Source organism: Ascaphus truei, chromosome 17 (genome assembly GCF_040206685.1).
Source record: "Ascaphus truei isolate aAscTru1 chromosome 17, aAscTru1.hap1, whole genome shotgun sequence".
NCBI classification, from domain to species: domain Eukaryota; kingdom Metazoa; phylum Chordata; class Amphibia; order Anura; family Ascaphidae; genus Ascaphus; species Ascaphus truei.
In genome coordinates, this window is record NC_134499.1 from 28,794,388 (window position 1) to 28,822,175 (window position 27,788).

Here is a 27,788-nt window from a genome sequence, read left to right on the forward strand (position 1 = left end):
TTTTATGGTGCTATTGACTTCTGTTATTACATTATTCATGAAAATAAAACGTAAGGTTTATTTCCAATGACAAAAATGACTTTTTAAGTATTTATTTTTTAGCATCAGATCATTTTAAAATACCATAACCTGACTTTTTATGCAGGACACTTTGCCAAATAATTATTTCTATGTCTATGGCTTTACATTCATAAAAATGCATGTAGCACAGACCCATCTCACACAATTCCCAGTGCTCTATTTAGGGGCCGTACCCAACACACGAAGGGAAACGTCTGTGAGCACAAATGTGGGCAGGTTTTCATGTCATCATCTGGTTCCCCAGCCTCAGCACCTTGGATAGCTCACCCCAATGCCAACACCAAAGATGGCGCCTCATCCCATTGTTTCTGACTCACCTCTCGCTACAGCGCATGTGCAGTGGGGTCTACCAACTGCTGCCCCTGGAAAAACAGGGGAGGGAGGTAGGGGTTGGAGCGTACCATCAGGGTTGCCGGGAGCCATGTTGGTGCTGAATGAAGGGAGGGTGAGGAGATGCTGCGCCCGGAGAATCAGCCTGTGAGGAGAGGGAGCACCGAGTAAATGGTTGGTGCCAGGGCCAGGAGACAGAAAGGAGGACGGTGGGGAGGGGTGTAGCACTGGCCAGTGAGGGCTGCTCTGTGCCAGGAGACAAGGAGGGATACTATGGCTGCTCTGCTGTTGGGAACAAGCCTGTCTTGCCATCTACTCCCGCTGCTTCTCCTCCTCCTCATCCCTTTGTTCACTTCCAGCCTGGGAAAGCATGCTGGGACCTGGGAGACAGCTGCAATCCGGCTCCCTGCTTCCCCTCCAGTCATGTGCAAAGAGAAGCTGAGCCTTGCAGAGGAGGGGGCTTCAGTCCAAGGGCTTCATTGGGAAATCAAGTGGGCTTCTGTGGCTCAGTGCATGGAGAGAGCCTGTCAGGCCAGGGGCAATGGCAGCCAGGAGGGGCAGTGTGAGTACCCTTGGAATTTAACCCTTTGCGTGGGGAAGTGCGGACCCTCCACTGCCAGGGGGATCACTGAAGCATTGAGAGGTTGCAGCTTTGCAAAGTGCATAAGCAGGACACGGGGGAGATGTTTGCGCCATAAATGCGAGTGGATGTCTTTAGGAAGCTACATGAGCAGAGGAGAACCAGGAAAGGGCACCTGCATTTACCTGCCAAGTTCTGGATGTGTGCTTGAAAAGAGAGAGGGGGAATTAAAGGGACACAGAACAAATCCAAGGTGGAAGGGGGAATTCTCCCTCTGTTCTTGGATTACAAAATCAAACGTGCTACCTATAGATTCCAAATGCGTTTGTATATCTCTTCTCACCTTCGGACCCCATTGCCTTAAGATTCACAGAAAAGACACTATTTTACAACACTGCCAGCCAACATGGAATTTTTTTCTCCATTGTGCCGCATCAAGCAATAGGAAAATAAATAAGAGGAGTTCCACAAAACACATTTTGAACATCAGAATAAAAAACAGTTGCCTTCCCAACGTGAATCATGTCTTCCTCTTATGTTGCTTTTCTACTAGTTTCTCGTGGGAGGTTGAAGCCGGGAGAGAGACGTATCAGAATAAAACAAGTCACTTGAATGTGGATGGACATGTTCATATAGCTTTTTTAATGTATAGTATTGGCAGATCTTGTCAGAGCGCTGAAAATTATAGCCCCAGAGATTCGTGTGGGGAAAGAGCTTTGTGTAAATGTGCTAGCCGGTGTCATTGTGCAGCTGACAAGGGGCTCCTCGGATCTGCCTGCGATAGGAATTTAATTTGGGGCTGCCTGATTCTGACTGTCAATTCCACTTGTCAGAAGCCAGGGGTGGACACCAGGGAGCTATTGCAAGGCTTGAAGCAGCATGTGTTCCAGTTTATGAAACTATGTCAAAAGAAACATCTCAACCCACTCCTGTATAGATTAATGGAAGTAAGGGCGGATTCCTGGAAGATTAAAACATCTGACTGTCACATGCAGGGAAAACATCAGATTCAAAATCAACCTGGTCAATCTATATCCCTGGTTATTGTGAGTATGAAACTGACCCGTTGCTGTCCTATCCACCCACGTTTGAGTTTTGATGAATGTTTACTCTTAACTAAGTGCTTGGAGAGCCTTTGCCAATGCTTGCAAAAGGATGTTAATCAGTGTTGCGGTTTATCTGTTCGTAACCAATCCTGTAACCTGATCTGGGATGTGTGTTTGCAAATATGTGTTCAAGAAGGCTTTAAGCAGCAGGCTGGGGTCAGCACGTGGGGAGAGGCGGATTCAGCACCACCAGATCAAACAGCTCCCACAGTGGATGTAGCTGCAGATCTCCACTCCCCAGAGAGACCCTCGGGCTCCCAGCATCAGCTGCACAAGAAAGAACCATGTTCTGTTTATTACCCATTTAACTCGACCAAAGGTTGCTTAAAAACTACTTTCCCAGAAATGGATCTTGGGAAGCATTCAAATATCGATCGGTATCCTCCTCGTCAACAATTAGAGCACAGCAAAGCCAAGCAGCCGGATCCATTCCAGCTCACACATATATCATCACACCCACAGAATGCCAAGCACAGGAGCAGTGGGGGGAGTAGAGAGAGGGCACCCCTGCCATTAATAAGAACTAGAAGGGCAGCCAACCGCCACCCTCACTTCCCCCATTATAATTACCAGGTTCAGGTGGCTGAAAATCAGCCTCCTGGGACCCCTGTGATAACCATGACAGCACAAGACCCAGATACAGGGGCGCCTGGGAGGATTTCCTATAGCATGGATGCTCTGATGAATAGTAAGTCTTTGGAGCTGTTCAATATAGATTCAGTGACAGGTTTAATCTCCACTGTAGAAATCCTAGACAGGGAAAGCATGGATCTACATTATTTTAGGATTACTGCCATAGACCATGGCAATCCTCGTCTTTCAGCAACTACTATGGTTGCCATCACTGTCACCGACAGAAATGACCACAGCCCAGTCTTTGAGCAGACAGAATACAGAGAGAGCATTAGAGAAAATGTCGAGGAAGGTTACCCCATTTTGCAGCTGAGGGCTACAGATATTGATTCCCAAGCCAACGCAAACATCAGATATCGTTTTGTAAACGAGCAAGCAGCTCATTCGGTTTTTGAAATAGACCCTCGGTCTGGTCTGATCACCACCAGTGGCCAGGTAGATAGGGAGAAAAGGGAGAAGTATTCCTTGATTGTGGAGGCCAACGATCAAGGTAAGGAGCCGGGCCCCAGGTCTTCCACTGTTAAAGTTGATATTACTGTTCTGGATGAAAATGACAACGTGCCCCAGTTTAGTGAGAAACGTTACATAGTTCAGGTAAGAGAAGATATCAGACCTCATACAGAGATCCTGAAGGTTATAGCAACTGACCTTGACAAAGACAGCAATGCTCTAGTCCATTATAACATCATAAGTGGTAACAGTAGAGGACAGTTCTCCATTGACACTGTGACTGGGGAGATACAGGTGGTAGCAACCTTGGATTTTGAAGTAGAGAGGGAGTATACACTCAGAGTCCGGGCCCAGGACGCAGGACGTCCCCCTCTGTCAAACAACACAGGCATGATAAGTATTCAAGTAGTGGACATCAATGACCACTCCCCTATATTTGTTAGTACTCCATTTCAAGTGTCTGTGCTAGAAAATGTGCCTCTAGGTCACTCAGTGATTCATATCCAAGCAGTAGATGCAGATTATGGGGAAAACGCCCGCATGGAATACAAGATAACGGGGGTGTTTTCTGATACCCCCTTCGTCATCAACAGTGCCACTGGCTGGATCACAGTTAGTGGCCCTCTGGATAGGGAGAATTTAGAATATTATGTATTTGGAGTAGAAGCTCGAGATCATGGAAACCCACCTTTATCTGCTTCTGCCAGTGTGACCATCACAGTTATGGATGTGAATGATAATCATCCAGAGTTTACCCAAAAGGAGTATTTGATTCGTTTAAATGAAGATGCCACAGTAGGAACTAGTGTACTAAGTGTAACTGCTATAGACAGGGATGTGAACAGTGCTATTACATACCAGATCACTGGGGGAAATACCCGCAACCGTTTTGCTATCAGTACACAGGGGGCATCGGGACTTATTACTCTGTCTTTGCCCCTTGACTACAAGCAGGAAAGACGCTATGTTCTAACTGTGACTGCCTCTGATCGCATACTTCATGACAATTGCTACGTCCACATCAACATCACTGATGCAAACACTCATAGACCAGTCTTTCATAGTGCACATTACCCCATTGACATTAATGAAGATCGTCCCATTGGAACCACAGTGGTGATAATCAGTGCAACAGATGAGGATGTGGGAGAGAATGCCAGGATCACTTATTATCTGGAAGATAATATCCCTCAGTTCCGTATAAACCCAGGCACTGGAGCCATCACACTACATGCACAGCTGGACTATGAAGATCAGATGACTTACACTCTGGCTGTTGTGGCAAAAGACAATGGAATCCCTCAAAAATCTGATACCACCTACGTAGAAATTATAGTGAATGATGTGAATGATAATGCTCCCCAATTTGTCCACACACAGTATCATGGAATAGTCTCAGAGGATGCCACTCCCTTTACCAGTGTTCTACAGATCTCTGCCACTGACCGGGACTCCCATGTCAATGGAAGGGTCCAGTATACTTTTCAAAATGGAGAAGATGGAGATGGTGACTTCACCATTGAACCAACCTCAGGGATCATTCGCACTGTCCGAAAGTTGGACAGAGAAAGTGTCCCTATCTATGAGTTGACAGCTTATGCTGTAGATAGAGGGATACCTGCACAGAGAAGCCCAGTACGTGTTCAAGTCACTGTTCAGGATGTCAATGACAATGCACCGGTTTTCCCAGCAGATGAATTTGAGGTTTTCGTAAAAGAAAATAGCATTGTTGGTTCAGTTGTAGCCAAAATCAAAGCCACTGATCCTGATGAAGGTCTCAATGCCCAGATAATGTATCAAATTGTCGAAGGTAACATACCTGAGATATTCCAAATGGATTTTTTTTCTGGAGAGCTCACTGCTCTCATAGATTTAGATTATGAGACAAAAGCGGAGTATGTAATTGTGGTCCAGGCAACATCTGCTCCCCTTGTTAGCCGAGCTACTGTCCACATTAAGCTTATTGATCAAAATGACAATAGCCCTATCCTAAAAAACTTCCAGATACTCTTCAATAACTACATCTCTAACAGTTCCAACACTTTCCCCTCTGGTGTCATTGGAAAGATACCCGCCTATGACCCAGATGTATCAGACAGACTATTCTACACTTTTGAGCGTGGCAATGAGTTAAATTTGTTGATAGTGAACCATTCCAGTGGGGAACTAAGGCTGAGCCGGAAGCTGGACAACAACCGTCCTTTGGTGGCATCAATGCTGGTAACAGTGACAGGTAAGACAGTTCTTGACTTTAATACATTTAAATATTAGATTTTTCACGAAAGTTGTGCTTAGATCCACATTAGATATTCAAAACACAGTATGTTGCTGCTAATGATCTCTGTATTCTCCCAGATGCTCCAAAGTTAATTCTTCTTAAAGAAAATACAACCTCAGCACTGCCACTTTCCTAGGCCAACTTGTTAATTTTTAGAGACACCTAACTGGCTGTAATAACCAGCAGGCGAGCCCTTTCTCACAGCTGTTGTTTGAAGGTTTTAAAGCCAAGGGAGTAATAGTGGGAAACTGTAATTCATTGACATACCCCAATAATGTTTTCTGCGTCTTTGTTTAAAAACACACATATATCTTTAAGACACTGTAATATTTGTATTCATAATAGGTTCTGATTTACATTGATTTAATGTCACCGGACATGAAAATAATAATAATAATAATAATAATAATAATATGTTGGGCATCAGAGAGAACATGGAATAATTTGTTGTTTATCCAATGTATTGAACATGAGCAAGTTGCACAGCCCATACAAAATCATTTTTTTTATTATAGAGACACAAGAACAGGCCTCACTTGGGAACAGTTGATAATAATATATATTGTCCTTTTTAATGTACTAAAGCAGGCCCTAACACAGTGGGCTGGCATTTTCTTTCCTTGCACATGACAGACTCAGTTATAAGTCTTCCATAATTCATGAGCTTCCAGATAACCTCGTCCACCGCCATGAATATTCTCTCACCTAAGACTTATTAGAGAGAGATGAGAAAATAAGTCCCTTGTTTCCTTATGAAAATGGAGTGTGTGCCTTTTGTGGTGTGATAATGTTTCTAGTTCAGAGAAGCCAGGAGTCTACATCGCTTTTTTTCGAGATTAGGGCTCTCCAGGGGTTAATTGTATCTGCAGGGCAAATTGATGCTGTACTCCTGTAGACTCATACACTGATGACCAAATATGCAGAAAGCCTTTCAATGTATGTTGCTGTGGCTGGAGAATTTGTGCACCAGCTTTATTTTAATACAGTAACACCGTTAAACAGGTATATAAATATATACATATATGCAAGATCAATTCCACTCTTCCACAGTGTGTCAACTTTCATCATGTTGTAATTATCCCACAAAAAAGCATTTATCAGTCAAGAATATAGTGCTACTGACTGTTTTAATGGAGGTGACAAAATGCTCAAAATTATCTTTGTCGAACAGCATCATTTATTTTATTTTTCACTCTGAACTGAGCATCAGAACAAAAATATATTTTTCAATATGCACAAGTACAATACATCTACATTCAACCTTGTAATCTTATTTCGACTCAAATTGCTTTTATTTGAAACCTTTCCCTCATCTCTGCTTATTGTATTTGGGTATTTTCTTGCAACTGTTCGACCTATTTACAACCTTAATTGTCCCTAGCTTGCAACCTATTTCTTGTTTTCAGTCGGGTTTTGGTTGAAGTGTCCAAAAGGATGAAGTGTTTGCTGTCCGTAAATGGATTTAGTGCATTGCACATCTTTAACCTAAGCTTTGTTGTGCAGTCTGCCCAATGTGAAAACCAAATCAGGACAAACGGAATGTTCTCATATACTTAGCTGATCCTTGATACATTGTAGCTGCAGAGTATGATGTTTCAGAAGTGCTTGCGGACGTTGTATGAGACGTGATGGGGGATGATGTATCAAGGCAAATTTGGAGCAAAATTGGCGCCAATTGGGTCATTTTCATCTTGCGTCCCCATGCGTTAATGTATCAAGATCTTTGCTCCAGGTTTTGTGCTGTGCGCGTCACCTTGCGATTTGGGGCGAGTGACAGCAGGGCGAGTTCGAGAGGAGCCACTTTGTATCTTGTATTTGCATTTTTTTTTTTAAAAACCTACCAAGTCTGAGTTGGCGTAAACTTTTCCGGCCAACAATTTGCGTCAAATGTAATAAACACTTTCTTGCATTTGACGCAAACGCGAGCAGAATGTAGAGCAGGGGTGGGTAACCCCAGGCCTGAAGGGCCACTAACAGTTTGGGTTTTCAGGATATCCCTGCTTCAGCACAGGGGGCTCAATCAGTGGCTCAGTCTTCGACTGAGCCACTGATTGAGCCCCCTGTGCTGAAGCAGGGATATCCGGAAATCCTGACCTGTTGCTGGCCCCTCAGGACTGGAGTTACCCACCCCTGATAGGAGCAAAACATGAAAACAAACTTCCGTGTGCACTTTCTTTACATTGATACATTTCCCCCAGATGCTTTAGTCATTTATATCCCACTGGTTGTTCCTACTGTTCCCAATGTCACCTTTCATAGCCCGGTGTGCCATGCCTTCCAGCACTTCCATTATTTGTAAACAGGCAATGTACTTTTCCAAAGTACATTTTGTTGTGGGAAATAAATATTACAGGGCCAGCATGAAGTCTCTTCTGATGGTGCGGTGTGGTCTATTAAGGCACATTGCCCCTCATCTCTTTATTTTTATTTTATGAGACTGGTCTTGGTAGGTATTTACAGAAGATGGATTTCATTAGGATCCGCGGGGAAGGGAAAGCCAAAAATACACACACGTAGCAGATGACTTTCCTGAAAGAGATATGCTTTCTTTTTTTACTTTGCTTATGTCGGCTGACTTCAAATAGATGTGTATTTAGCTCGCAAACTGATAATGAGACGTTAGGTAAAACACGTGGGCTGAAAGCAGGCACGGGGTGAACATCTGACCTGGTTTGGAGAGTTATCCACAAGGATTCCCTTTCTAACAAGTGCAAGTGTCCAGTTATATATTCAGAGCTTAAGGGCCTGTCAGGACTAATGCAAAGCCCAAAGGCTCTGTTTAGGGTTACATAGTTACATAGTAGACGAGGATGAAAAAAGACATACGTCCATCAAGTTCAACCTATGCTAAATGTAGACGACAGATACTTTATCCTATATCTGTATATCAAAGCAAGTAGATGTAATCCATCGCGTGCGCCTATAGTGGGAGCGACGGGACAGCGCGACCAAAATCGCCAAAGTCGATAGATATTAATATTTACCGCGACGGCCGAACCACGTGCCTGCAATAATCCAATCACAGAGCCTCTGCCTGACGTCACCGTCCCTTGCAGCCAGCGACATGGCAAACACTGAATTACAACTTTTGTAACGGCGATGGGTGACATCACCGGTCACGTCGCCGTCAATGTAGCCGGCGCTATTAGCTCAGCCTATGTCTGGAATAATTAAAATCGCCCATTATGCAAACATGACCTCGTTTTGATGCCTTTTCCATTTGCAAAAGTATTTTGGCTTCCGCAATCTCACAGATATTTGGTGTTTTATGGCACTACCAATATTTTATTTGTACTTTTACCTCCACTGCTAATTTCTATCCACAAGGTCTCTACATGTTCATCATTCCTTTCATAAACATCTTCCCCTATAATAGGTTTTAGAACCGGTTTAACATATAAACATACTCCACCACCTCTTCTATTTGCTCGATCCCTCCGATAAATGGAAACAAAAACCTGTATATTAACTGCCCAGTCATGAGTTGCATCCCACCATGTTTCAGTAATGCCTATGATATCATACTACTCCTTTGTAGCTATTAATTCAAGCTCCCCCATTTTACTGTCAAGCTTCTTGTATTAGCAAGCATGCATTTACGTTTTTTTTCCCAGTTTGTGCTATTGTTATCTTAGCTGATCCGGCTTTTCTACTTGAATTGGATTTAGTCTTTATAAGTTTTTTTATTATTATCTGTATTGAATATGGGTGTCTCCCCAATTGCCAACATCCTACTTCCCCCCATTCTACCTCCATGACCCCCATCTATCTCCCCATTCCTATCTATTTTGTATTGGTCATTATCTGTTTCGTGTCCCTACCCACTCCTTCCTAGTTTAAAATCTCCTACAATATTTTTAACATCCTCCACCCCGGCACAGAATACCCCTCTTCATTGAGGTGCAATCCATCCCTACCATAGAGATAGCACCTCTCAGAGAAGGATTCCCAGGGCTCTAAAAAACCCAAACTCTCCCTCCTATACCATTTTCTTATTATTAGCCATGCATTAACCTCCCTTAGCTCCAACAGTCTGCATGGGGTAACGCATGACACTGGTAGTACTTCAGAAAATACTATCTGTATATTGGAGGCCCTATCCTTAATCTTGTGGCCTAGATCACTAAAATAGTTTTTTAGGACCCTCCATCTATCTCTTACTTTGTCATTGGCACAAATGTGTACAAAGACCGCCGCGTTGGTCAGTCCCAGCCTCTCCCAACAATCTGTCTACCCGATCTGCAATGTGCCGAACCTGAGCACCCAGGAGACAGCAAACTGTTTATTTCATGCCATCAGGGCAACAGATTTTCCCTCCTAATAATGGAGTCCCCTACCACCACAACCTTTCTTGGTCTCTGAGTAGCCCCTCAGTGCGAGCGATAAATACCCACTTACTGCACAGGTTATACATCTGACATTGATGGCTGAAATGAAAGAGCGAATGCCAAGCTTTTGGACTCTCTTTGCCCAAATCTAGCGCCACATGGCAGCTATTAAACAAGTACATCCATTACATACTGTGCGAACATACCATTACGTGTTAAGGAAATGCCCGGCTATGGGTTTATCCTCGGAGTCTCTGTCTGCATTCTGATTTACTCACTCATTTCCTGATGTATCTTTCTACATCATTTAATTACATATTATAACCTTATCTGCTACTCATAATGGATCATGGGCTGATTCTGATGACATTTCTGGTATAATGAAGAAACAGAATTGAAAGAGTTCAGCCAAACAGCTATGCACGTTTCCAAACTTTTGACCTTGGGAGTGGTAACCATAATGACAGTTTTAATGAATCTACAATGTATGTGATGATAAGGATTTTAATCATGTTGTCTTAGGAAAGAAGGGTGAGGTTATGAGCATCAGCATCAAAGTGATTTGGAATACCAAACTCACCTCCCAAATATTGATCTTTTATTATTGTATCTGTTCACCACTACATGTATATACAATGAAACATTTCGTGCACTTCCCAAGCCAGAAACAAATATTCCTTTTAAAAAGGTGTATTTGTATCTGTATTAAGCTGCATATGTAAGGGACAGAGGTGGAGATCCATAGTGGACGGATGTTTGCACTCCCCTCCCCACAAAATATAAAAATAACTATAAATGAAGCTCTAGTGCACAGGCAGATGTACAGTGCCTCAATGTCTGAACGATCGGTTAATTAAAACCAGAGGTCGACCTAGAATTTAATTAACATTCATACTGTTCTATTACGTATAGAGTTGAGTGGACAGGTTTTTGTCTTCTTTGAGAGTTCTCATCAAATCTTATTTTATTTATTTACTAGCTGATATACCCGGCGTTGCCCGGGCGGGGAAGGGCAGGGGGCATGGAGTGGAAGGGCGGGGGGGGGGGGGGAAGGGGGGGGAGGGGCGTTTACCTGGAAGTAATACATTGAGAGTTACCTCTCATTTTCAAGTATGTCCCCGGCACACAGAGTTATGATGACAGATACATGGTTATAAATACATAGTTACATTAAGTGAGCAGGGCTATACATTATATACAAGACATTGCATGCACAGTTAGAGATAATATAAGTTATGGGCGTATGTAACAGTTACAGGCCAGATTAAAATGTGAGACAGCTTTGGTTTTGAAAAAACTTAGAACTTGGTGGCCGCTGTGAGAGTCTCCGGGAGATTGTTCCAGTTGTGGGGTGCACTGTAAGTGAAGGAGGAGCGGCTGGATAAATCTGCTATAAGGCCCAATTTTATGGGAGAATGAGCGGCTCAGTGAGTAAAGACACTGACTCTGACACTGAGTTTGGAGCAGGTAAATCTGGTTTAATTCCCGGTGTCAGCTCCTTGTGACCTTGGGCAAGTCACCTTATCTCCCTGTGCCTCAGGCACCAAAAACATAGATTGTAAGCTCCATGGGGCAGGGACCTGTGCCTGTAAAATGCCCCTGTAAAGTGCTACATAAAATTAGCAGCGCTATACAAGATCATGCTATTATTATTATTTCTTTTGTTTCTACATTTCTTCTAGTTTTAGTTCTTTTTTTCATTTAGACTAATCTTCTGCACACACATCCATTGCCTACCTCTGTTTCCTATTATGTGAATTAAAGATGCATTCCTTGTATTACCCTTTCTACTAGCAATGTCACAAGGGAGAAACACCTTTTTTTTTTTTGTTAATTGGTTGCTGCACAAAACTGTGCATAAAAAAATAAAAAAAAATAGAGAGGGAGAGAGGTCTTGCAATCTCGGTCTCAGAGTGAATTCATAAGAATGGCCCATAAATTACCCAGCATGGAGGCAAGACAAGTGGCCCAAAACATAATGGCATCTGATTTCCTGGAGAAACCTATCATAATCACACCCTGTCTCCGAAGCGGCTGCCTCACTGCTGAGATGCTCAATTGCTCTCCCAGCCAAGAACATGTCAGGCAACCTATCAATAGCAAGTGTTCAGAGCAGAAATTGATCCACCGAAAAAAGTCTCCTGGAGTGATAGTCACATACCGATAGCCCTGCCGCCTGGAGTTCAGAAAAACTCCATTTGTATTATTATTTTTCTTCTTCCACTAAGCCATTATGTAGAAGGCGCTGGGGAGGGGGGGGGGGGGGGGATATTATTTAGTGTAACATTTGTGCTTCCAGTCTGTGAAAGGAAACTGGCATTCTTCATCTCTTCTAGTGCAGGGGTGCTCAACTCCAGTCTTCAAACCCCCCCCCCCCCCCCAACGGGTTAAGTTTTCAGGCTATCCCTGCTTCAGCACAGGTGGCTCAGTCCCTGCTTCAGCACAGGTGGCTCAATCAGAGGATCAGCATCCGACTCATATTTATAAGTTTGGAAATGCATGCGGATTGAAAATGATGGCGGCTTCAGGAGCATCAGCCCGAATTTTTAACTATCAAATCCACCTTTGGATCCGATTTTGACTAATTCACCCATCTCTAAGAATGGCCAGTGTCTACAGCATAGCGTTGGGTTACTATATTTTTAGATAAAAGTTGATACAACCTCATTTTGGCATGGACTTCTGAATGGTAAAGAAAAGTAAGCCTTAGCAAGTTCATGTATCTTAGTCTGCCAATTAAAAAAATGAATGAGTGGAGTTATACAGGCTACAGTATGTTAAGTGGCCATGCTCTGTGGGCCTGTATAATGTGGCTTTTTTTTTTAATGCTAGCATGTTTCCCACCCCAAACAAAACAGGAGATATGAACCTGCAGTCCCTTTAGATCTTTAAAGCTGCAGTTCAGTCTTTCTTTTTTTATTTTTTATTTATTTTTTATTTTTATTTTTTTACTTCAATAGTTTCATGTGGGCAATCTCTAATTACCTAAAGAACTGCATAGCTGCCGGTCAATTCGTTCTCCGTCTATTGATCGGCAAAATTTGGCGACATCTTTAAATATGGGGAATGTAAATCGTTGCTATAGGAACAAGCATGATTGTTAAAATAGAATACAAAAAAATTGGTCTTTCAAAGTTGTTTTTTTTTAAAACAGAAAATGCTAAAAGTATTTTTTCTTACTACAGAACTGATTTATTTAAAAAAAACACACATGCAGGATATTGACTGAACTGTAGCTTTAAGTGGAACTGGAATAGGCACAGTCCTAAATAAATACATCATTTTTGGAAGGAGGTTCATTTGCACAGAATTCACTCTCCCTATCCATGATATGCAAGACTTTCCCCACGCCTGTAAGTCATTGTTCAATTCTTTAATCATTGTAGGGTAAGTTGAAGTGTACAGAGATCTATAGTTTGGGGGAATATTCACTCCTAGGTATGGGAGATATTAGGGGGGAGGGAGGGGCAGGAGAAATAAAAATGTAGTTTAATTAATGTGAACATATGCTTATGGAGGTTGCCATCCAGAGTCTGAGATTAACTGGTTTATTTTTTAACCAGGACTGATGCATAACAGTTACAATGTTGGACTCAGATACATAAAGTGCTGTTTTTGATTCCCACCAACAACACACTGTGATTTGAATCAGTTGTTTTTTACATTTGATGCAAAGGTTTTTGACACATAAACCCGGAGGATTTAACTGACCCAAAAGAGAAAGGAAAACTGCACCATTTATAGATGGACATTTGGATACAACTTGTAGTATCACACTTAATATATTTGGGCTTTTTTAGACTAGTGCTTTGGTTGATACTTGATACTTGATACATTGGTAGCACATCTTTGTCTCTGTTTGTAAGTTATTGATAAAAATAATAATAATAATAATATTGTTATAAGCCCTGAAGACCGGAACACTGGAATTGTAATGTGTTTTGGCATTCTAAACTACTATATAAATGTGTCTTATTATCCAATGCCTTCACTCCACTGCTGAACTAACCCATCGCTCTGTATCGGAAGAACTCTGAGGAGGCATGGGGTACTTCTCCAGAGCATTGTCACTGCACTAAGCAGCTCTTGGCTGCAAGATGAGGGTGAAAAGGCTGTGTGGTTCCTTAGCAACAATCTTTAAATGACCCACTTAGCTCAACGTATGAACATTTCAGAAGTCACTTTGGCCCCTCCAGCAGCTCAAAGTTTTAATTAATCCTTGAAATACGACTCATATAATATTCATGTATAATGCATAAGTTGAGTAATATCCTGTTGAATAGGCTATAAATAGCTCTCTCTTGTGTTCCCTCTGTACCGTCCCCTTCGTTCCTATCCCCCTCTCCATAGGAGCTGCTTATATTAGAGTGCAAGCTGGAGTTTCAAGCAAACAAATACCACACACACATGACTGCAAGGGATAGTTAAAGTTAAAATCCCTCAGAGATCAATTTTGCGGTTAGAATGCAAGATTTATCCGTCTGGAGCATCTTCTGCCAGACTGCTTGCTAGGCAGAGAAATGCCCTGTTGGAAGGTAACTGATGAAGTCTCTTTGAAGTCTTGAGTTTCGGAGATGATCACAGTTGCTGACTGTGAATATAAGAGCCTTGGGGGGGAGGGTTAGAGATTGAATGCAAGAGCACAGGCCGGCAGCCTTCTATTCTAAACGTCCTTGCCTGTCATGCTGTGTGAGTTCATGTGGATTAGAGGAATAGGATGGGGGAAGCAAAACAAAGCTCACCAACCGGGGCACTTGGATGGAGATTGTCTTCCAGAAAGTAAAATTGTACAAGAATCTGTGAGCAACAATAATGACCCGAGTGCTATGAAACAGAGAGACGTTTGGATGCTGATTGATCTCATAAAACCCCCTTCACTAGCAGTGCATTGCAAACCAATGGATATTCCTTATCCAACTCCTAGTATGTGCTGTAAACCCTTTGTGGCCATAGGGGCCAGTAACTTATTGCCCATTGGGTGGCCAAAATTATCATGAAGAGGTTTAAAGAGCCAATCCAACCGGCACTTTAAAATATATGCAGCCTTTGATTACCTTTATGGAAAACGAATTAGCTAAGCTGCCGATCGATTCGTTCTCCCGTGATCGATCAGCAAAGGCCCTGCTTCCCAGGGTTCCCGAAATGGCCGCTTTTGAGTTTCAATCAATCCTTCAGTCAGTGTGAGGCTGAGAGTGTAGAGCGCACATGGCGTGGCACTGGCCCAGCTCAAGCGATCTCTGCACATACTGTTTCAGGCGATGGGGGAGCGTGGCGGAGGTGTGGCTATGATGTCACGGAGCTGGACGGCCGTGATTGGCTGAACCGCTTACGTGACGTGGCCGTCGCTTGAAAAGACAATTTTTTTTGTCTTTTCAAAACTGCGGTCGCGCCGTCGCGCTCCGTCTTGCACGCGCACACTAGTGGGCGGCCTCTAAGGGATCCTGCAGTTTGTACACGGTGCGTGCGCACGCGCAAACGCCTTCGCACCCAGTATACGCTCAGCCTATCTCAGCAGCTACAATGTATCCTGATATTACCAAGGGAACATTAGCTATTCTTACAGTTTGCAGCTCAAACTGCTGGGGGCATTGGCAACAAATGACCACAAACAGGAAAGTGTTACAAAGATCTTGCACTGCTGGGGAGGCGTTTGTTTGAGGAGGTACCCGGGCGCTATCTCTGTGTGGCTTATCTGATGTGCAGAAGTATAAAAAGGGTGGTGTAATACTGCCTGTAAATGGTTTTCGAGTGGTATCCTCTTGTGACTCGGAACCCCAGCAGGATCTATCCAGGACCCTTATAGGTAATGAATACAAAAAGGATGGGGGAGCACAATGGTTGGAAACAGGCAGTGTTATAGAACTGGTAATTGCTATTTAAGGTGAAGCAGTTAAATCCTGAGCGGGTGTGGTGGCTCAGGTGTCTAATATCTAATTGGAAGGATAGGCACACATGGGTGTATGTGTGTTGGTGTGAAGGTGAAATAAAATAAAGGTATATGAAACTTACACGGCCTTGTGTAAGCCCAGTCACATCAGGGTTTCTTTGGGAGTCCCGTGTGCTTCTGATGAGGCTTTTCTTCTTGCGATGCGGGTTCTTCTTCTTGATGTATCGGCCACTTACTTCGTTGGTTCACAGTGCCGCTCCAGGGGGATTTCTTTAATTAAACATGAAAAATAAAATAAAAACAAACACAGAATACAATTCTGTGGAAGGTATATGCAAGGGGTAGACAGTGTGGTGTATAGTTGTAGGGGGTCTCTCTTTTCCGCATCCGGTTGGAGAGCTGCAACTACACCTCCGCCTCCTCTGTAATGTGCTTTAAAATGTTCCAGGTAAAGAGCAACGCGTTTCGTCCAAGTACTGGACTTCCTCAGGCTCTGTAGACCATTGTGCTCCCCCATCCTTTTTGTATTCACTGCTGGGGAGGCGGGCTGAGGCCTGCTATAGAAATCAAAGGATGCTCAGTATATTAAAACTCATTAAAGATGGCATTAAGAGTTGAATAATTTTTTTTTTAGTAAACTACAGAACTGATTTAAAAAAAAACACACGTAGGAAACTGAACGGACTGCTCCTTTAAGTACTAATTTTAACCCCCCATTACAGTAATTCCTAATGTAGTTTCCCCACAGACAAAGCTCTGAGATAAGCAGTTGGGGGTGTGATTTTGCTTTTGTTTTAAGACATTAACCCATTTTCTGCTAGAGAGGCCTGCCACACATGGCCCACACGTTATAATGCGATGTAGGAATATCTGTGTCCATGTTGCAGCTTTATTTTGTTCATGTAAAAAAAAAAAAAATCCGCCAGCTTCTTTAATAGAAATTGAAATTGTGCAGAATGCAAGAAATGTGCAATCTTACAAAAAAAAATGCAGCGTTGCATCAAAACATACTTTTCTTTGCATTCATACGTAATCTCTAAATTTGTGTGGTCTGTGTTGTGTCTTCATTGTATCCTCACCCTTGTGTCACAGCCCCCTCTATCTTTGTTTACACCTGCCTTCATCATCACTTATGTATTGAGTTTGCAAGTGCCTTTCCTACCTGGACCTCCTGACGAGCCATTCCTCATGGATGGAATTACCCCTGCCCACTCCCGTCTTGTCCCTAGTCTCCTAGATTAGTATCTGTCCTGGAAACCTGTTTTTCATATGGGCTTCCTAATTTCACAGTCTGATTACAGCGTGTGCTTTTGACTTTGACAAATGTCATCGCTGGCGGAAAATAAAGAGCTTGGAAAGGCTCATCAAACAATATAATTATTCCCTTACCCTTTGTTGCACAATTTCAAAAGTTCCCCGGGTGCCTTTCATGGGTCCTATGAAACAGGCTGGCCTGTGTGTGTAATCCCGCCTTGATAGATAGGCAGACCACCATCCCCATGTTTTGAAACTGCCATTTCAAAGCAGCTTCTCTGGCCCTGAATGTAACAAATTGGAATTGGTTTATCTTTCTTTGGACAGGAACACACGGCACACAAGCCACCGCTTTTCCTGAAAGAGAAAGCCCATCACTGTATTGTGTGAGGACCCTGCTAGCCACCCTGTGTATTCAAAGCACATACATGAGCGCCTTGGCTCTGAGAATAACATGAATGCATTAGTCGTCTTGTTTCATACACCTAGCTCATTTGATGACCAACCTGTCAGCCTTGAGGCTTGAATGTGTGACCATGGCAGCCGGTGTAAAATGGTATATTACGCGTTTTAACGCTGCTATAGTGAAAAGTGCATGTTCTTATTATAGTCAAAAGTGTCCAAGTATTAGTTCTGCTATTCAATACCTGCTAAGAGAAACATTTGTCTCATGCATCAAAATATTGAGCTCTTGTCCCACTTGTGTCTGCTTACACCTTGGAGGGATTCAGTAAGAGTTAGGGAGGGGTTAAGCAACACACATTGTAACAGAGTGTATCAAACCTGGCTCCTCAGTCATATTTTGCTCCCTTTAGAGGTGTATTTACAGTATTCATTGTTAGCGATGGTTCACACGACCCACTCATTTATATGAGGAAATAGCAGCTATTTTTTCTCTCACCATTCCCCAAACCAGATATCTCCCGAGTACTAAAAAAGGAACAACAATGATTGCTACAGACACCATAAAAACAAGTTTGTTAAAAGAGGTTTAAACACACACAAAAAAAAATCAAGGGTCACAGAAATACTCAGTGAACAAAGTGCATTTTATCCCTTTGTGAGCAGAATGAAAATGCATCTGGTCAATCATTCTGTGAGCAAAAACTCCTTGTCACAAACGCCCCCCTTTATACCAGACCATCTCTCAGCTGCTAATATACTGTATGGCTGCATCTGTTTAAATGCAAATTACTGTTTAAGTTGAGACCTATTTGCTACCATAACAGCCTCTTGCTCTTTGCTTACCGTGCATGATGAGGCGGAAGCCAGCAGTGCAAGGAAGATGTATTTATTAATGCAAATCCCTGCAGATCTCTATAATATTGACGATATTGTATATCATAGGTTGTTTTTTTTTTCTTCTTTGAACTAACAGGTAAAGCAGATAGGAAAAGGAGCAAGACAGTCGGTTGAAGGGACCCCCTGCTCTGTGAGGGTGAAAAAGAGACAGACATAATGCACAAAGCAACTCAGAAAAGATAAGAGTGAGGATGAGTGGTCATTTTGGCACCTGAAAGCAAAATTCATAACACGTCCATGTAGTCTACACAGCACAGTTGTGATCAACCTCGTCAGCTCAATGGCTTTGTCACCCACGCTCCATTTTGCAGATACATCTTCAATATCTCTTTTCATTCACTGAATTCTTTTAATACGCCACGTTTTTGTGAGGCACAAGTCTTACAAAGTTCTATTGATAGCATTTCCAGAAGGGGATACCTAGGGATAAGGACAGTACTTGATCATCCATATTAGCTTTGTAAAACATCAGACACTCCCCCCCCCCCCCCAAATATATTAACCCAGTTCCCGTGGCAAAGTGAGCAGTGATGCATTAGGGTCCTGTGACACTAATGAGGATGAATCAAACTCGCATCATTGCAACCCATGATATTCTATTCCCAAAGACTGTCTCCTGTCTCAGCTCGAAGGCTGCGGCCATAGTCCGTGTGACGGCGCGAGCGACGTCGCGCGCACCGGAAACAAAAGGCTGTACCTCAATGAGGGTGACCATAGAGCACACGGGCTGCGAGAGCGGCGGGGCGGGCGATTTTACACGAGACAAAATGTTTTGATTTGGCCATGCGATGGCCCGGTCCCGTGTGCGGGTCAGCCAATGAGGGCGAACCGCTCACATGACATCATGGGCACGTTCTCGCCGCGCCTCCCCGTCACGCAATCCTACAGGCCACGGATCGCTTCTCGTCCAGGCGCACGTGACACCATGCGCTCCGTCGCGTGCGCCTGTACTATATCTGGGGCCTAAGTGTATGAACACACCTGCCCTGAGACTGCATTATGACAATCTTCTATTGTGGGGAAGAGCTCCCCTTCTGAGTTTTATTGTGCGTTAGAGGGGTGTGTGGTGGACACGCACAACACCAACGTACAGTACCTTTGGGTTGTGTGTCCTGCGAGATTGCCATAAATTATATTTGCTGTAGGGGAATGATCTTTGGGAAGGTGTAAGTGTAAACAGATACTTAGTATCATTTTACAAAGTAGCATTTCCATTGAACATGAAACACTGCTTTACAGCAGAGAAAGCAAATTCCTAAGTTACGTTGTTGCTGCAGTGACAATGAACCCATGGGGTTACACACCTTCCAGCAGGGCCCTATGCTTACTTCTGCATGGTTAAACTACAGTAAGAGACACGTGAAACGTGTGCTGTGCACATTGGGCTAAAAGTCTTGTTACTGAATCTAGATGAAACGTATTAATCTAGCTGAAGCAGGACAAATAGGGAAACCCGCTCTGTCTGATTAATGCTATTCATTTTCAAACAGGTCTTTTTCTTGGGCTAAAACCTGAGCAAACGTTCAACCTCATAAATGAAACAAGTGTTTTGATTATTAATAATAAAAGTATTAGTCGTACAAATCTTGCACCGGGATAATGTGAACTAAAGCAGCAATACCCAGTGTGATCGGTCCAACCTGGTGTTTCTTCAGTTCTTCCTCTATTTACCAATGTTGCTAACAGTTGCTAGCAAATGATAATACAGCGAAGAACTGGGCTGGAATATTCCCAGACGGTGGAACTAGGAGCTAAATGACTGACGCGCTTTAAGCTTCCACATTTTACCCGCAGGGTAAACGAGAGCCACTGATGAGAGCCAAGAGGTCTAAACAGCTGTGTGTGAGGAGGTTTATTGGCTATGCAATTCTATACATTATGTCAGTGGGTTTCAACCTTTTTTTGGTTAATGAAACCTAGAATTAGATTGTGAAATTCTGGGAAATCCCAACCCTCTTTCCCCTGTCTCTCCCTCTCCTCCATTTCACATGCCCCCATCTCTCTCTCTTCCTTTATTTCACATGCCCCTGTCGCGCTCTTTCTTCCCCCCTTTCACACAAGCCCCTCTCTCTATTCCCCCCTTACACTCCCTCACGCTCGCCCCCTCCCTCTCTTAGGCTCTCTCCCCCTTATGCTCTCTCTCTCGCTCTCTACACCTTTTCCCCCTTACACTTCCTCTCAGTCTTCTCTTCTCATACTCTTCCCACCTCTCTCTTCTCCCCTTACACTCTCCCCCCTTACACACTCCCCCTCTCTTTTCCCCCTCTCTCTTACTTCTCACACTCTCCACCTCTCTCTTACCCTCTTACACTCTCCCCCCTTACATAAGCGCTGACCATGCCCGAGGCCTTACTCCTCACACTCTCCGCGCTCTCTTGCCCCCTTACAATCTCCCCCTCTCTCTTGCCCCCTTACAATGTCTCCCTCTCTCTTCTCTCCTTACACTCTCCCCCTCTCTCTTGCCCTATTACACTCTCCCGCCTCTCTTGCCCCATTACACTCTCCCCCCTCTCTCTCTTCTCCCCTTACACTCTCCTACCTCCCTCTTGCGTGTGCACACACACACAACTCTTTGAGCCTGCGGTGCTGCGCTGTTCCGCTCCCTCCTCCTGTCAGCCGGAAGTTGAATGCGACTTCTGGTGCCGACAGGATCAGGGAGAGGAAGGATGAAAGCGCCCGGGCGGCTGCTGCTGTGCTCGGGAGTCGCTGGGTCACTGCTGCATGGGGTGCCGCCGGGCCGCCGGGCCCGGGACAGCTGGAAGAGTTGTCCCAGCTCCCCCACCCTGGCAGCTGTGGAACCCCTGAGGGGTGTTCGCGGAACCCTGTGTGAAAATTACTGCTCTAGGCTGTGCTGAAAAGCTGTGTAATGCGGCAGGCATAAGCTTATAGGGGTCCATGTTAATATGGATAAGAAGAAAAAGGTAACACTGTGTGCTCATTTGCATGTCATTTCCCAGAATCCCTGGCTGCAGTGGAAGCGCTGTATGCTAAGAAATAATGGTGAAAAGCCGGGCTGCAGACCTGTCTGAGACATGTGAATGTGCTCACAAGAGGTATTTTCATTAGCTGTTAATGAAATACAAAGCCTGCAAACACTCCGTCGATGTTATTTTTCTTATGCTTGTGGCATTTTGGATCTGGTTACTGTGGCACTATATCGTGTAGCTGGAAGCAGATGTGGGGGAAGCAAAAGGACATGTAGATAGAGATGCTTTAGTGTATGTTACTTGGGTATCACATCTCACACACATCTTTTTCTCTACCTTGGGCAGTTTGGCTAGTATTGCTACAAGCAAGGTCGATATACGAGTCATGTCTGTGAGACCAATGACATCACTGGGCTGTTAAATACAAAACACAGCACTGCTTGCGTTACCCAAGATGGAGCTGGCATTGGCATGGCACTGCTGTGCAAAAGATAGCACTATTGAGGGCACTACTGATATTAACATAATGCCAGCAGCTTGCACTTATTACCAGTAACCCAGTATGCAGGCAGAATCATGAGTGGGGTCAATATGGACATACTGAGAGCACAGATGTATAATAACTCTTGCTCAAATAGCTGTGGTGGGCACAGACTTGGCAGTTCTCTTCTGTCACACTGAACAAGAGAGACCAAACTACACCAACCACAACCGTAGCGACCAATTACTGGACCAACCATCCTTCCCTTTAACATGCCAGACATGCATTTCAGGCCCTTATTGCATGGGGGCAATTACAATTTAATGCCTGCTGCCCTTTTTGCATTACCATTGCAAGGCCCACATACACAAAAAGGGTGTGTATAGCTGTATAAGCTATAGCACGTCTTTACTCCCACTCAACTAATTGAGAGTAAAGGTGTAAATCTTAGCACCCTTGTGTGCATCTGAGCCCATATTCTATGTATGTGTTGTAATGCAGGGCTGGCATCATATATAACACCAGTAGAAAAAGCTACATGTGCCACTTTATTTCTTGAGATCTCATTTCTACTTAACCCCTTAAATGTGGATCCCCCCCCTCCCCCTACGCACCCTGGCAGTGAAGTAGTTAGTTTGTCATGTTTCTATTTGAACTCCATGATAATGATTGATGTACTTCGTTATCAGCTTGGAAAGGGTCCACTGTGCCTATCACTAAAACCAACAGAGACACTGTCTGATCAATGGATACATTGTCACAAAAGAGTGGCAGTGAATATTGAACACTTGCCTTCCAGGGGGAGTATTCCACATCAAGGGAGATTAGACAGGGTTTTACTCTGATTCCAGATCTCCTAGCTCGGAAATCTTAGCGGACTTTAGCTTTTATGCTGAACTTTTTGACGGTGCAATTGTATTATAATCAGTTCAAAGGCGAGAAAGAAAATGTGATACAGCCGTTACTTTTTATTCCTGTCCCTGTGAAAGTTTTTCTGTTTAGAAAAATATCGCTTATATTTTGGGAAACATATGCCGAGAACGTTAATTTTATTGTGACCCCCAGAACCAGTGTGCTTGTGATCCGCAAAATACACAGTCCCCAACGGATCAGCCACGCATTGTGTCGTTAACCCATCCTGCAGCGAAGGGGTTGATGGCATTTTGCAGCATGTCTTGTCGACCCAGTTATCAATGACTGGTGCAGCAAATGCCAGCAATGATTAATGTCTGGGCACTGTGGAGGGGACACCTACTACCGTGACAGGGATACATGATGAATTATACAGTGTGTGCTAGTTCAAATACCTAGCAGAGGTGTGTTCACAGAGCGCACCCTTTGCTGCGAACATAGAAGGAGGTTTTGGGGGATGAAGAGCTCAGGAATTTTGCTGTTAAATTGACTTTGATTTCTATAGCAGGCTTTAGCCCACCTTCCCCAGCAGTGCAAGATCTTTGCAACACTTTCCTGTTTGTGATAATTTGTTGCCAAAATTCCCAGCAGTTTGAGCTGCAAACTGTAACAATAGATAATGTTACTGTAGTAGTATAATAATACATTGTAGCTGACGAGTTACACTGACTGAAGTATTGATTTGAAACTGAAAGGCAGCCATTTAGTGAACCCTGGGAAACAGGATTTTGCGATCGATCACAGGAGAACCAATCGATCAGCAGCTTAGGTAAGTCAGTTTCAATAAAGGTAATAAAATGCTGTATATATTAATATAAAATAAAAATATTTTTTATTTTTTTAAGCTGCTTGGATTGACTCTTGAAGGATATCCCTGCTTTAGGACAGGTGGCTCAATCACTGGCTCAGTCTTTGACTGAGCCACTGATTGAGCCACCTGTGCTGAAGCAGGGATATCCTTAAAACCTGACCTGTTGGTGGCCCTTGAGGACAGGAGTTGCCCACCCCTGAGTTATACTGTATGTTCTTTATTGTGTTTTTGGAGTAGCAAATAGCAGCCCATGCTTGGAAATGTGATATTCATTGTAGGATTGTGTTACCTAGGAGAGGAGCAACATTGCAGTTCTGTATCATCGAATTACACTGTGCAGATGTTTTCACAACCTCACAAGTCTTTTTTTCAATGGTGAGATTTTGACATTTCTGGGCACTATAATTCCATCTATGAAGAACTCCAATCTGGGTCCCCTAAACGGTAACAAAGCCTGCAACCGATCTGCCTTTCTATCATACTGTTTTGGCTGTGGCATATGGCTGTGTAACATCTTAAGTGCCACATACTGTATGAAGTGTCTGTGTAGTTAATAGTGGAGTTGAACAGGAGATGAAGAATACAAGAAGACGTGGACTCTGCACTTCAACAACAACTATGCAAAGGTCTTTCTAAATGCCCTGACAATTTGTACACATCTATAGACTCAGTTTTTTAAGATGCTGCTTAATCTTCAATGCTACCCCGCCCTGCCAGGCTTGATTTGTACACCTTCTCTTTCACAAATCTCCACAAATCCTCTTCTCCCCTCCCCTCCCCTCTCTCTCTCTCTCTATCCTCCTTCTTGCTGCTGGGGATATCTCTCCTAATCCTGGACCCAGCCATATACACACCTGCTCTCACCCACACATACCTGCCACCTCTTTCCCTACTAATGGTGTTATCTCACCTAATTTAATACCGACCAACCTTAAAACTCACCTCGCTAAAGAAGCGTCCCAATAGCCTGGACTCATGGCTACTGTCCCACACTCAGTCACTCCTACTAACCATGGTGGCCAAGCACTGCCATCTACAGCACTTATTCCCTCACCTGCTGTCTCTGTAAGTCTCCCAACATACCCCTTAGATTGTAAGCTCTCCGAGGCAGGGATTTCCTTTCCTATTGTCTGACTTTGCTGCACTTATAGTATTATTATAATTCCCTGTACTGTGTTTGTAAAGCGCTATATAAATAAAGGTATACATACATATATACATACATACTTACATACATATATACATACATACTTACATACATATATACATACATACTTACATACATATATGCATACATACTTACATACATATATACATACATACTTACATACATATATACATACATACTTACATACATATATACATACATACTTACATACATATATACATACATACTTACATACATACATACATACATACACACATACACACATAATACAGCTCCTAGAACATTAAAGTTGGAAGGAAATCTGTTCTCAAAAAGAAGCCCTGAGTTGTAGGTAAAGGGGCAGCATGAGCGCCAGGCCAAGCCCCCCTCCACCCCCTTTGGTTTCCTCACCTTCTTTCCTTACTTGGCGGTTGGGACAGTCAGTCAGGTGGTTAATCCCCCTCTGGGGGAGGTCGCAGGGGCTTGAGAGAGGGCCACTGGGGAAGGAGAATTATTTAGTTGTAGGGCATAGCGCTCCCCTGTATTGATCTTCTCATCTATCCCTCCCTATATCTTATTCTATATCATGCCGTGCGGATTCTATCTCAATTTGTGTTGTTTATTTATTTTTAAAGAGAGAGAGATATGAAAAAATTAAAATATTAAAAGGATTGCAATGGAAAGTAAGATCGACCCTAAAAAGTTATTTAAGTACCTTAATAACAAAAAAAATGAGAAAAGAAAATATAGGACCCTTTCAGTGTGAGATGGGTAGGCAGATTATTGGCGATAAGGAAAAAGCTGAGGTATTAAACAAATTCTTTGCCTCTGTGTTTACCAGGGAAGAATCAATTGCAATAGTAGTGTCGCAGGAGGAAGCCACAACCTCCATATTAATGACCAATTGGTTAACGGAGGAAGAAGTTCATAAGCGGCTTGAAAAACTGAAAGTAAATAAGGCACCTGGCCCCGATGGCATACATCCAAGAGATCTCAAGGAGTTAAGTTCAGTAATAGCCAAACCATGACATTTAATATTCAAGGACTCCATTTCCACAGGCTCAGTACCATAAGATTGGCGGAATCAGAGGTGGTGCCTATATTTAAAAAGAGAGTTAAATCACGGAGCTGTAAGCCTGACTTCAATAGTACTTGAAGGTTTAGTACAGGATAATATTCAGGAATATCTAATGGAAAACAAAATGATTAGTAATAGTCAGAATGGATTTGTGAAGGATAGATCATGCCAAACTAACCTTAATAGTTTCTTTGAGGAGGTAAGTAGGATTTAAGACCAGGGTAATGCAGCCAATGTGGGCTGCTTAGATTTTGCAAAGGCTTTTGATACGGTTCCACAAAAGAGGTTAGTGTACAAAATAAAGCAAATTGGACTCGATGAAAATATTTGCACCTGGATTGAAAACTGGTTGACGGACAGACAACAGAGGGTTATCTAAAATGGAACTTTTTCAGGTTGGGCTAAAGTGGTGAGTGGAGTACCTCAGTGATCGGTACTGGGACCCCTGCTTTTTAATTTGTTTCTTAATGATCTTTAAGTTGGCATAAAGAGCAAAGTGTCCATCTTTGCTGATGATACTAAATTGTGTAAGGTAGTAGAATCAGAGCAGGAAGTAATTTCTCTTCAGAAGGACTTGAATAGATGGAAACGTGGGCAGGTAAATGGCAGATGAGGTTTAATACAGATACATGTAAGGTTATGCATTTGGGAAACAAGAATACACAGGTAACTTATAAATTAAAGGAGGATAAATTAGAAGGATACTTGATGGAGATTGATTTAGGAGGTGCTTGTAGACAGCAGACAGCAATATCTATCTATCTATCTATCTATCTATCTATCTATCTATCTATCTATCTATCTAAAGGTAAAGAGAAACCTGATGCTGAATAGGGGAGTTAGCGGGTGTTGCCTGTGTCATGGGCAGTTGATTGGTAAGTGTGTTATAACCCTGCCAGGAGGGTCTCTTTTTGGTACGATAATACCTACCTAGTGGCAGAGCTCACAGGACGATGGGTACCTGAGCTCATCCTTGCAGCTGATTATGAATAATATGGGTTGACTAGGACAGTGTAGTTCCTGGCAGGGGGGAGCGGGCCATGGTTTGGCACTCTTGGATTTTTTTTGGGTTGGGTGGGCACTCAAGCAGTGTATCGGTTAACTCAGGGGTGCGCAAAGTTCCCCCCTTGTGCCCCTCTACCTGCTCTCCTCTGGCGTCAAATGATGCAGCGGGGTCATGCAACATCATGTTGCCATGACCACGCGAGGACACGTGACCTCGTGGCATCATTTGACGCCTTGTTACCATGGCGACGTGTTGCCGAAGACAAGGTCGGAGATGTTACAGAGGCCTCGCACGGCCCCCCGGCATTTAATTTAAATGCCTTGGAGGAGAGCGCAGGACCTCTGCAACCGCCGCACCCCCCCCCCCTTGGAAAATCTTGCGCCCCCCCAGTTTGCGCAACCCTGGGTTAACTGTTACGTTGGTCATTTAATACAAGCAGTTACCGTTGGAACCCCCAGACCTGTGTGGGGGTGTTTCTTGTATGGGGAAGTGTTTTATAGGTAGGGTGGGTACGTCAAAGGCTCTACGGTCATGCATTAGGGCCCTTACACAACTATGGCGACTTTTCCGACTGTTTTGCGACCACGAGCCTCGTACTGCTGTAGTTGCTTAGCTGCGTTTATGTTACTCTTTGATTATAAACCTGGGGAGGGCTTTTCCCTCTGGTGATTACGATTAGTTCATGTAAATGCTTCTACCCGGAGCACTGTGAGACCGAACCCCCCCCCCCCTGCGGGAAATAAAGGGGGTGTACAGACACCAGGAACATTTACAGATAAATTGGTTTAAGTCGACATGTATCTCTAAGGTACGTGAGCGTATTTGAGGTATATGAACGCTGCACTATCTGGCTTATTGAGGTTGCTTCTCATTTATCTTCTTAACATAGGAAGGGAAATCAATGGCTGTGATGCTAGGGAGAATATGTGAAGGCCTATGGTATTTAACAGAGGAACGTAGTTTTGTAGTTCCCTGCAATATGATGAATGCCTGTGCAGAAACGCCTCGGATGATTTGCTCATGCATAGTTGTTTGTAATAGTGATTTGATTTTCTATGTTGAGATATTTTTATCTTTCCTGCTCCAACTCACCACCAGCTGTCCCCATTCATCAGGGACGTCCCCTGAATTTCACCTTAAGCATGTATCATTTTTCTACTTCCTCCCTGGTAAATGTTCCATTATATCAATGTAAGT

The 27,788-nt window shown here is 43.4% G+C and overlaps 1 protein-coding gene across 4 annotated transcripts in view; it reads left to right on the plus strand.

Annotated features, from left to right (window-relative positions):
- Positions 1-437: 437 nt before the first annotated feature.
- CELSR3 (cadherin EGF LAG seven-pass G-type receptor 3) overlaps positions 438-27,788 on the plus strand; it is an 88,519-nt gene continuing 61,168 nt past the window's right edge. For all 4 annotated transcript variants that reach the window (XR_012788603.1, XM_075574525.1, XM_075574527.1 and 1 more), the window contains exon 1: positions 438-5,413. Coding sequence is in view for 3 of the 4 variants with exons in the window: in XM_075574525.1 (XP_075430640.1) it covers positions 685-5,413 (4,729 nt within the window). In the remaining variant the exon portion in view is untranslated. The remainder of the gene's footprint in view (positions 5,414-27,788) is intronic.